The sequence below is a fragment of the Saprolegnia parasitica genome (assembly GCF_000151545.1).
Source record: "Saprolegnia parasitica CBS 223.65 unplaced genomic scaffold supercont2.2, whole genome shotgun sequence".
Classification (NCBI taxonomy): Eukaryota; Oomycota; class Saprolegniomycetes; order Saprolegniales; family Saprolegniaceae; genus Saprolegnia; species Saprolegnia parasitica.
The window spans coordinates 729,142-740,022 of record NW_012156396.1 but is presented as its reverse complement, the minus strand read 5'-3'; the positions used below and the strand labels follow the sequence as shown (position 1 = coordinate 740,022).

At 58.5% G+C, this 10,881-nt stretch overlaps 4 protein-coding genes across 4 annotated transcripts; all 4 read right to left on the bottom strand.

Moving 5' to 3' along the window:
• Nucleotides 1-1,370: 1,370 nt before the first annotated feature.
• Nucleotides 1,371-4,083, bottom strand: SPRG_00844 (AGC protein kinase; the record flags this gene model as incomplete). Its single annotated transcript, XM_012339060.1, has 9 exons — nt 1,371-1,939; nt 1,987-2,306; nt 2,355-2,474; nt 2,523-2,607; nt 2,657-2,742; nt 2,793-2,922; nt 2,970-3,292; nt 3,334-3,654; nt 3,709-4,083. The coding sequence occupies 9 exons, from the start codon at nt 4,081-4,083 to the stop codon at nt 1,390-1,392; spliced, it is 2,310 nt and encodes a 769-aa protein (XP_012194450.1). The 3' UTR covers nt 1,371-1,389.
• A 527-nt stretch (nt 4,084-4,610) lies between these two features.
• SPRG_00843 (hypothetical protein) lies at nt 4,611-6,668 on the bottom strand (the record flags this gene model as incomplete). Its single annotated transcript, XM_012339059.1, has 11 exons — nt 6,574-6,668; nt 6,377-6,525; nt 6,251-6,328; nt 5,812-6,199; nt 5,669-5,766; nt 5,410-5,619; nt 5,097-5,363; nt 4,976-5,053; nt 4,870-4,920; nt 4,731-4,823; nt 4,611-4,679 (listed from the first exon to the last, which is right to left on the bottom strand). Exons 1-11 carry the CDS (start codon nt 6,602-6,604, stop codon nt 4,611-4,613), a joined length of 1,512 nt encoding a protein of 503 aa, XP_012194449.1. The 5' UTR covers nt 6,605-6,668.
• Nucleotides 6,669-6,835: 167 nt separating this feature from the next.
• SPRG_00842 (hypothetical protein) lies at nt 6,836-8,869 on the bottom strand (the record flags this gene model as incomplete). Its single annotated transcript, XM_012339058.1, has 11 exons — nt 8,819-8,869; nt 8,610-8,770; nt 8,493-8,567; nt 8,097-8,448; nt 7,949-8,046; nt 7,674-7,895; nt 7,354-7,626; nt 7,227-7,307; nt 7,140-7,184; nt 7,005-7,097; nt 6,836-6,955 (listed from the first exon to the last, which is right to left on the bottom strand). Exons 1-11 carry the CDS (start codon nt 8,859-8,861, stop codon nt 6,836-6,838), a joined length of 1,563 nt encoding a protein of 520 aa, XP_012194448.1. The 5' UTR covers nt 8,862-8,869.
• Nucleotides 8,870-9,100: 231 nt separating this feature from the next.
• Nucleotides 9,101-10,837, bottom strand: SPRG_00841 (TKL protein kinase; the record flags this gene model as incomplete). The annotated part of the gene is made up of 1 exon (XM_012339057.1): nt 9,101-10,837. The coding sequence occupies exon 1, from the start codon at nt 10,679-10,681 to the stop codon at nt 9,101-9,103; it is 1,581 nt and encodes a 526-aa protein (XP_012194447.1). The 5' UTR covers nt 10,682-10,837.
• Nucleotides 10,838-10,881: the final 44 nt, after the last annotated feature.

Sequence of the window (10,881 nt, the reverse complement as noted above, 5' to 3'; positions counted from 1 at the left end):
AGTGCCTTGCGAGCCTTTGACCCTCTCCAAAACCATCAGGATATATCTATCGATTCGCGAAATGGGCTACGACTAGACAATGGAAAGCTCGTGCAACAAGGACGCTGCATCCAAACACATTGCAGAACCGGAAACCTTTCACGTTGCCACACCCCCGCGGTACATGTAACCCATACAGACACTGGTAGATCATGTCACGAATCCAAATGTACAAGTACTCGTCTTTCTCTTCAGTACCATCGAACGGAGCCGATATCGAAGCGCTTGCTCGCAAAACCGCGCAGCATCTTTGCGTCACCTGACATGCCCGGTTGTATCCGGACATTATTATCCGGATAAGATCGACAGCACGGTGCGCGCTCATCGAGGCGGATCGATATTTGAAGTTTTTCATGGAGTCTCGTGTTTCGTTCTATATGTATAGAGCATGACGCAGGGAGTCCAAAAACCAAAGAATCGTGCTCGTAGCGCACCTACAGCGTGTGCTATGCGCTGTGGTAGTTGATAAATAATGATACATTGATACATCGATACTGAGCTCAGTATCAGTTCTCAACAACTTGAATGGCACACGCTGTAGGTGCGCTACGAGCACGATTCTTTGGTTTTTGAACTTCCTGCGTCATGCTCTATACATACAGAACGAAACACGAGACTCCATGAAATACTTCAATAGTCGATCCGCCTCGATGAGCGCGCACCATGCTGTCAATCTTGTCCGGATAATAATGTCCGGATAAAATCGGCACGAGTCCCCCTGCAGCCCGATTTACCAAAACTAAGATCGACAAGTGGAGCAACGCATAGCACGCCTTCATGCCTAGGCGAGGGAGCTGAGATGCGGAAAGTCCGGCTTTCCAAGCGACTCTAGACTCAAGCCGAAAAGCATCTTGATGTCGAGCAGCAAACGTCGCGCCGTTGCAGCGAGAGGAGACCGTTGATGACAGACGAATCAATGTGGCCCACCCCATGAACGACCCACGCGTGGTCTTGTGTAAAGTGGTGGTACATCAGTATTCGCATACCTCCACTAGTACTGTTCGTGTCCATCAATTGTCAATATCGCATCATGAGCCCAAGTCGATTCATGCGTGGAGGCAATTTGATCGTACCGGGTACGACGAATCGTAGTACTAGTACGATCAAACGTCAAACGACCCCGTAGTCTACAATAGAGGGGTCGTAGTATTTGGCGGGAAATCCCTAGAAACCTCTGAAATCGAGTATCTGGACTGCTCAATGTATGAGTGTCCATCTTTGATAGCAAGACCCCGTAGCCGGCACATATACTGATACCCCGGTGCTATTCAATGACGACTTCTCCACAAATCAAAGTCAAAACTAGAATTATGATGCAAGTACAACACTATTTAAATACGAGCGTGGTGGCTACAACCAAAAGTTCAAGGTCGACGCGCGGTCGTCGAGGATTTTGCCATGCGCCTCTTCGCGCCCCGCGGCCGCGAGCGCATTCATGTTGGTGAAGCTAAACGACCGAAAGGCCTCGGGCGTCGTCGGCGTCAAGAGCGGCGAGCCATACCCATAGTGCGGCGACGCGTCGCTCTCGGGGATCGCAATCGCATCGGTCGTCGGAAGGACGCTGTCGTCGTCACCGTCGACAAAGTCTTCGGTGAGGTTGCGGTTGTTGAAGTAACTCGTGTCGTACGGATCGTCGAGGGTCGGCACAAACGGCGGGCTCGTCTCGAGGAGCGTGTCCCAGTCGATGCCGTGCTCGGCGAAGAACGGGTGCGCCCGCAGCTCGTCCCAGCCCATGCGCTTCTCTGGGTCCATCTCGAGGAGGCGGTTGATGAGGTGCTCGGCCGACGCACTCAGTCGCTGGTCCTGGTTGGGCCACACAATATGCCCTGCGAGAATGTTGGAGAAGATGGCTTCGACCGTGTCGTCGTTAAAGGGCGGGAACCCCACCAGCATCTCGTAGCTACAGCCGAAAAATGAGTGCGCAGAAGCAAAGGGAGAGCTCACTACATGATGACGCCGAGGGCCCAGTAGTCGACGGGCGCGCCGTGCCGGTCGCCGAGGATGATTTCGGGGCTGAGGTAGTCGGGCGTGCCGCAGCGGTGCAGAGACTGGTGCGAGGCCGTCATCTTTCGTGATGGGCTCGACGCAAACGCCTGCAGAAACTCATCGTGGAGACCGTCGTCGTCATCGTGGTCGTCGTCGTCTCGGTGTTTGGTCGTCGTTGTCAGAGCGCCTGCAAATGACTCGTTCAGATCGTGGAGCGCTTCGTCGCGGTCGTCGGCTTCGTCCCACGTGACTGCTTCTTCCGAGAGTCCAAAGTCGGTCAGCTACGTATCCATTTTGATACTTGATACGTACAACGAAAATGGACGTACTTTGATGTGGCCGTTGACGCCGATGAGAATGTTGTCGGGCTTGAGGTCGCGGTGCACACAGCCTTTCGAGTGCAAGTGGTTGAGCGCGAGCGCGATCTCGGCAATGTAGATGCTGGCGACCTAGCAATGAACACTCTTGAGCCACAATCTTGGTATAAACTACGCGACATTTTCTTCCAAGCGCACAATGCACTCGAGAAGCGACATGAAATCGCCGCCCGGAAGATATTCCATCACCAAAAAGAGGTTGTGTCTACGCAAACATATGAGTTGCACCACTTGATAGATTGAAAATCATGTACTTGGACTGGAAGGTCCAGAAAAGCTTGACGACAAACGGGCTCTGGACGTTGGCGAGCACATTGCGCTCCGTCTCAATGTGGCCCAGCTAGCGTCGTGCCATAAGGAACGCTAAGAACGCATCGATGTATTGCGCACCTGCTTTTTGCGAAGGACGTGCGCTTTGGCGAGCACCTTGATCGCATACGGGTCGCCCGTGGTCTTTTTCCGGGCCAAGTACACGCGCCCAAACGCGCCTTTCGAGACGGGTTTGATAATGTCAAAGTCTCTACACCAGTGCGCTCCAGCGACAGCCCATACGCATCACACACGTACTGGATCGAGATGCGCGACGACCGGTGGCTTGGCAAGAAGCTGACGCTGGTCTCGACCGCGTTGTTTTCCAGCGATTTGGCGCGGTAAAAAGGTGCTGGCGCCGACAGGAGCAGCGGCGCATCGCGCGTCAGGAGCAATTTTTGAGTCGATCGCATCTGGCTCATCTTGGTGTGGATGAGATCGGCGATGCGGCTGGTAAACTTGAGCCCGCGCTCGAGGATGCTGCTCGATGAGAGCCTATCGGGGTCTCCGACCTCGAGCGCCTTGAGGAGCTGCACGCACAAGTCGAACGACTCGATGCTCGCAATGTCGCACATGGCCGCCTACAAGCCGTGAGCAGATGCAAGCGGATGATGTGACGTACCTGGAGCGCAATCGATCGCATCGTCTTGTAGTATTGCGTGTCGGTCTCGCTGAATGACGCACGGATGGCCTCGGTGCGCATCGTGGACGTGATGCAGTTGGCGACGCGCCGGAGCCGCGCGTTCAACGCGTCGGCTTGCTGCTCGTGCTTGCATGAAAAGACGCAAAATTCCGTGTGCTCTTCGAGTTGGTTGACGTCGACGAGGCATTCGCAGAGGCGGCAGACCACCGTCGACGTCTCACTCGTCGTGAAGCGGACGGCCGTTGGTCGCGGTGCCGTCTGAAGCCGCTTCAACACGTCCATCGCAGGCAGTGTGTCGACCTATACGCAACATGGACGCGTGAGAATGCGTACGTTTGTAGATAAGATTCGTACGTCCACGCCATCGATGGCATCGACCACAAGCCCTTTCCGCAAATCGCCGCCTGCGACGACCGTGATCGGCGACGGGCCGCCGGCATATGTCTTGACCATGACCTTGTCCTTGGACTCGAGAATCGACAGCTCGAGGCCCAATGTGCCTTCGCCAAAGACGACTTCGACGACTTCGGCGTCGTAGATCGTGGTCGTCGCCGGGTCCGTGAGGCGCCACTTGGACTGGTAATGATCCCAGCGCTCGCGCACGTGGGAGACGACCTTCTCATGGAGGCCATCCGTGCCTGGCCGCGGGATGTTGAGGCTGTATTGCCGGAGGAGCGACCGCGGGAACGGCGGCGGCGCCTGGGCGTAGAACGCGTCGAGGACCTCCATCATGCACCTGCCCCAAGGATATGGAAATGGAAAAGGCAGACAGAAAGAAACTTAAACCGGACTTAATCCAGCGTCCGGTTGAGCACAAAGATCTTAGAGCTTTGGGCCGTCATATTCAGCGCGCGCGGTGCAGGAGCAGCACGCTACCGAGTATAGAGCGAGACCAAAATGCTGCTTGCACATGAGCGTATGGTGGTGATCATCCATGGGCAGCACGTTTGGCTCACCGAGATCCATCGCCGCCGATCGCGACCTCGTACGTAACCGGATGGTTCCTTTTAGGGGCGTTTCGCACGACCCCTTCGTCAGAATGAATGAGCCGTTGACGCATAACGCACCGTAGTCTGCTGGACTGCGGACGCGCAGACCCCGCCTCCGGTGACGTCATGACGGTGCGTATCCACTATATTTTTAAAAGATCGCACCCGCGCTGAATATTTGTATGCATTCCAGTACACGTCGACGTTGAAGGTGGCCTAATCCAAAGGGACCGTGCGACGACCCCATTCGTGAAAATGATGGCAATGTCACGGCACGTCAGCCGTGGGTGGCGCATCGGTCGGCGGCGCGAGGTCCCGCTTGCACATGGGGCACGTCTAATTTAGAGCACAGATTGTCTCATAGCTCGCCGATCGAAAGCGACGTACAAAGTTTTTGCGCAGCCACTCGTCGATGCAGTCCGGATGGAAGAGATGGGCGCAGCTCAGCTGACGCAAGCGTTCGCCAACAGTAAATTCGACCTAATGCGAATCTGGTCAGCGCGCCACGAGAATGCAGCGTGCGCACCAAGCAGATGGGGCACACGTCGTCGGCCGACCCGTGCACCGTCGGCTCAAACTACTCCATGAAACCAAAAGTGACGTCATTTCCATGAGACTCGACCAGGACGCACCGGCACGAGCTCGAACTGGGCGATTTCGTCGTTCGAGAGACCTCGCGGCCGGACGGGCGCGCCTGGCTCGCCACCATGCTAGCAGAAATCTGAGTGATTATGGTGGCCACGATATGTATACCGCATGCCGGTGCAGCTTGCGGTACAAAATGTATCCAAAGCTTATGCACACCGCGACAAAGCCAGAGAGCATTGCGAGGAAGAGCGTCGACAAGTCCCACAGCGCATAGTCGGTAGACGGCAAGACCGGGCGGAAGAGACTCTTCGGCAGCACGGACGTGTTGCGCAGCCAGAGGTCGCCGAGGTACGTTTTGTCTTGGCCGCCAAAGACGAGCACGTTGTCGCGCCAGACAGCCATGCGGTGTCCGTACCGCTCGCTTGGACTCGCCTAGAAGCCGCCCATGACCACCACCTCTCGACACAATCCAACGTACAGCTGTGGGAGTGTCGGCGTAAAAGGTGACGGCGCGCGTCGCTTCGTCGACGTCCCCGACGATCGTGTCGGCAAAGACGGCCATCGAGCTGTCCGAGACATAGTCGAGGCCGCCAAAGAACCAAATGTTGCCGTGGACCGTCACGGCGCTCGTAAAGATGCGCTCGAGCGAATGGCTCGACGTCAAGAGCGTCCAGACACGGGGCGTTGTCTACGAGCATGTTAACAATGAGCTGAATGACTACAACTGCATCTCGGACCGAGTTGAGCGGTAGCATCCACGCATCGCGGAGGATGGTCCAGCCGTTGACTAAAATGTGCCGCCCGCTGAAAACCACGAGCTGCTCAACACCGTCGACTAAACGCGCCTGAGTGGGCCTCTCGCCATAGAAGTAAGATGTACCTGTGATGGTCGAGGCCGCATGGGAGAAGCGAGTTGCTGGACGCGGCGAGGCGTCACTTGTCGTGAGCTCGGTCCACGCGTGCGTCGTCAGATCCATGGCCCACGCGTCGTTAAAGTCGATGGGATACGAGTAGAGTGACGCGTTGTCAGGGACTGTGACGCCGCCGAAGACGACCATCGTGCTATCGTCGCCAGTCACGACCGCCGTCGCCTCGCTTCGGGTCTTGGGCATCGTGGCTTGGTCGCTGTAAACGACCGGCGTCCACACACGAAGCGGCAGCGAGAAGATCCACACGTCGTTCATCTGCACGTAGCCGTCCGAGCTCGCGCCCGGCGCGTAGAGCGTACCGCCAAAGATCACGAGCTCTTGTGTCGATGCGTGGGCCACCTACCGAATCTGCATCAGTCCATGCGTACAACATGGTGCTGAAGAGCCCACGGAAACGTGGTCGAAGCGCGCGCCAGGGTTCGTTTGGTGCGATGGTAGCGGCGTCCAGCTCTCACTCACCAAGTCAAACTAGCATGCACGTTGAGCTGCTCGATGAGGACGAGAAGACGCGCGTACGAGCCAAGTGTCGTTGAAGATGCGCTGGTCGCTCGTGCCGCCGTAAACGATGGCCGTGTCGTCGAGCACCTGGAGCGTACTCGAGTCGCGTGGCGGAGGGTACGTCGGCGAGAAGGACGGCGCTGCGAGCAGCGACCACACCTCGGAGTCTGCAATGGGCCATGAGAGACCTCATCAAGAGGGAAGATGTATGAGACCCGGCGTCGTCATGTGGCGACCAATGCGCATCAAGGCAAGATGGCAACTGGGCGTGAGACTAATATTAGCTCGTCGTCCGTCGCCGAACTCGCCAGCGCGTCAACCGAAGTTTCCTTTTTCACATCCAACCCCTCTGCCATTGGCAGCGCCGTGCAAGGCCACGACGCACGCCGGTGTAGCCATGAAGCGCTGGGTTGGGAGCTCGTGGGACTTGACGTGGAAATTCCCCAAATGCAAATCACAAACATAACGCGTCGATCGTTAGAGGTCGGTCGCAATTAGGGTGTTGTCGTCGAGCGTGTTGCTGTTGTCCAGCATGGGCGCGACAACACCAGGCGTTGAACACGATGCGAGAACATCGCGCTTGCACATCGGGCACGTCTACGCACGCGTCGAGTTATTCTCGCGGGTTCGAGTCCGTCGCTCTCACTTGGTTTTGTGCTAGCCACGACGCTATGCACTCGCCATGGAAGGGGTGCGTGCAGTTGAGGACCACCAACGTCTCGCCGTCCTCGAAATCCACCTACGAAGCGTCAAGCAACGAGCGCCGTCACGCCCTGTGCACCAAGCAGATGGGGCAGAGCTCTTCCGTCGCATCGGTCGTCGTAAACTATGCGCGGCGTCAAGATCGAGTCGTCCCTATTGCGACTACCTTGGCGCGCTGGAACGCCGCCATTTGGTCCTTTGTGAGACCGCGGCGCGGTGTGGGGCCCAAAGGAGCCACCCGACCGACCTACCGGTATCTCCCATGCAGTCAACCAATGAAGTTTCATTCGAACCGGTGGGTGACGATAGCACTTGAGGTAAATGAGCTTTGCTGCAATGACGAGAAAGATGATGGCGCTGACCAGAATGATGCCGCCTTGGACGAAGATGAGAATATACTCGGTGGACGACGCATCCGCAGTTCCCGCCCAATATGTGGGCGGCGACGACGTGTTGCGAAGCCAGAGGTCGCTGAAGCAAAACTGGAACCGACCGCCGTATACGAGGAGCTGGTCGCGCCACACGGCGGAGCGGTGGTCGTAGCGCGCAGACGGCTCGTTGACCATCTACATAGCGATGCTGTTGCTTGCGGCAAATCGGCGAGCGCATGAACCATTTGCGACGACGAGTCGCTCCCAAACGAAAGGGTCTTGGGCAGAGCACCGAGCATTCCCGCCAGCGTATCGTCGTACGCGATGGCGTCTTGGCTGCGGTCCGAGAGAAGACTGAAGCCCCCATAGAGCCACACCGCGCCTTGGATGGTCACGGCGTCTGTGAAGATGCGGCTCATGGGCGGCTGCACCGTCGGCACCATCATCCACGCACGCTCGGCGTTCTAGAATTTGGCCGAATGGGATCCATTGCACGACATGCTCGGAGAACGATTACCGTCGTCAGCGGTAGGAGCCACACGTCGTTTAAAAGGGACCACGTCGCGCCACTCAAATGGCGGCCAGAAAACACCACAAGCGTCAAGACACCGCCGACTGTCATGCATCGTTAGCAGTATAACAGAGACATGTGTGGAAGGCGCTACCGGTGGTCGTTGTCATGCTGTGCGAGAAGCGCGGCGAGGGCAACGGCTTGTTGCGATCCACCGCCATGAGCGTCCATTGCAGCGTCTTAAAGTCGAGGGACCACACGTCGTTCCGGTCGACGGCAGAGCCGCCTGCAATCGTGAGGCCGCCAAAGATGACCATCGCCGACGGTAGTGAGACCGCGGCGGCTTCGCTCCGAGCGGCTGGCGCGCTGTCGATAGTGGCGATGGGAGCCCACTCGCACGTCCCGACGTCCAAACGCCAAAGGTCGTTTGCCGAGCGAAAGCCGCTGCGCGTGCTCGGGTCGACGACCATGCCGCCAAAGACGTACACGCTGCGGTCGTTGGTCGCCTACGCACGCGTCGGTAGATTCGTAGCAGCGACAGATGCAGTACCGCGACGTGGCTATAGCGCGCAGTCGGTCGAGTTTGGGGCCTGCATTGCGACCATTCGTTGCGCACCAAATCAAACTACGAGAGGATCAAACGTGCGACTGCGCATGGGAGTAGCACCTTCCACGTGTCGTCAAAGGCAAGGTTGTTGCCGTTGCCCGCACCACCAAACACGATCGCTTCGTCGCCAACGACTTGGAACGCCATGGCGTCCCGAGCGCGTGGCTCCGCCAACGTTGTCGGAAACAACTGCGTCCATTTTCCGGATGCGTCGGTCCTAGCTACGCGCGTATGAGCTCGATGCCTGCGACCGAAGCGGGGCGACGCACGCAGGTGGCAGAGGACGCTGACGGCGGCCGTCAGCCACAGCATGTTTCGCTTGGTATTTTTAGTTGCCATCGCCGGACGTTGCACTCGTCATAAAGCATCGCAGACGCCGTCGGGTTCACGAGCCGATGCCGCGTGCCAGCCAGGGCTAGGGTCTAAACGCAGATGTCGGGTCCATGCCGCAGCGCGATGATCGTTCGAGGTTGTCTTTCGTGCGCTGCCACAAAGATGACGCACATAATGAAGGGTATTTTTGGAACATGGAAACGTGGACAATATGACAACTAGATGGTAAATTCGCGCAGCGCGCGACCGGAGAGCATCTCCCACTCTTCGTTTTGGCGCATCCACTCGAGTTCGCGGTAAAGGTTGAGGGCCATGGGTCGCGCGCGTGGGTCCTTTGCAAGGCACTCGGAGGCCAAGAGACGAACGGCTTCCGGGCACGACGGCGACACGGCCGGTCGGAGGTTCTCGCTTAAAATCTCGTTGAGCACGACGAGCGGTGCGACGTGGAGGTCGCTGTAGACGGGTTCGTGCCGATCGAGCTCGACGAGGATGCACCCGAACGCGTACAGGTCGGCTTCTCGCGTGAAGGGCTCGCCGTAGAGCACTTCCGGTGCCGTGTAAAACGCGTCATCGCGAGGGACGTCGCGGCGGAGGCCCGTGGCCGAGAGCTTGCAGTGCATCGAGTCGATGACGAGCACGTTCTTGGGCTTGAGGCCGCGATGCAGCACGTTGGCTTCTTCGTGGAGGTAGGCGAGCGCGCGCGCAATGTCAAGAGCAAGCAAAAGCTTGGTGCTCCACGGTGCGGCGCGGTGGCGCTGGAGGAACGCCGGGAGGTCACCTTGCGCCAAGTACTCGGTCACAGCGACAAGCGACGAGAGGCGCCGGTTGTCCCATGCAAAGCCGTGAAAACGCACAATGTTGTGGTGCGTCAGCCGCGCCATGACGCGGATCTCTTCCGTAAACACATCTAAGGACTCGGGCGACAAGGTCTTCTTGATCGCAACCGTCTCGGTGCCGAGGCGTCCGACCCACACTTCGGCCGCCGCGGACCGAGATAAAACGCGGTCACAGACAACGTCCTTGTAGGCGAGACGCTTGGCGAGAAGCCGCGGATCGTGCTGGAACTGCGCCGAGGAGGACGCCGCGGCAACGGGCGACGAGTCGATCGCATTGCTGCTCGTCAGAAGGCGCGTCGAGCGTGGGCCCCAGATGCGTGGTGACACCGACGGGTCTTTCGAGGGGTGGGCAGCCCGGCGTTGAAAGAGGCATCGAATGAGGTACAAGAGAAAGACGAGTCCAAAGACGCCGCCGATTCCAATCCCGATGAGCTGGACGGTGGGGTTGCTCGGCGATACCTGGTGGTTGGTGTCGGAGGTCTCTGATGTGGGTTGTGGCTGTGACGTCTTGTAGTATGCTGTGAGCCAGTCGTCCATGGCCGCACTTGGCGCTGGCAGACACCGATTCGTCGACTCGGCGCGTTGGTTGCGCACTTCGCACGGGATCGTGAGTGCGCTGCGACCGGGCAGCGGGCACGAGCCCCACGGCGCCTCCGGGTACCGGCCGTGTGGCTGCGTGTGGATCGCGGGCTTTGTCCAGCCTGCGTTCACGTCTTCATGTTGAAAGACGCGCGGCTCGGGCACGTCACTCAGAGGCAGGTCGTCCTGCGCCAGCTGACTCGAGTGGCCGTCGGGGAAGCCGTTGAGGTCGATTGCGCACTTGGCCATGGCGTCCGAGAGCTTTCCGTCGCAGTTTTGCGATCGAAGCACGGTCGTATTGCCGGCGCTTTGGCACTCGGTGCGGTTGTTGAGCGGCACGTGGCCGTTGAGGAAGGTGGCAAAGTTGACGGCAATGTCGCCCATGGGCACGCCACTGCGGTCGCTCGTGCAGTTGGTGTAGACTTGTACGTACGTGTCTGCGCCATCGGCAAAGCCAAGGACAAACCCGGCGTCCCAGATAAGTGCGCGCTGCAGAAGCGACGGCAACGACGCCCAGCGCAGGCTGAGCGCCGAGAGCCGCTGGACCACGGTGGGTGGCGGCGGCAGCGTGAGCGGGGCCGGGT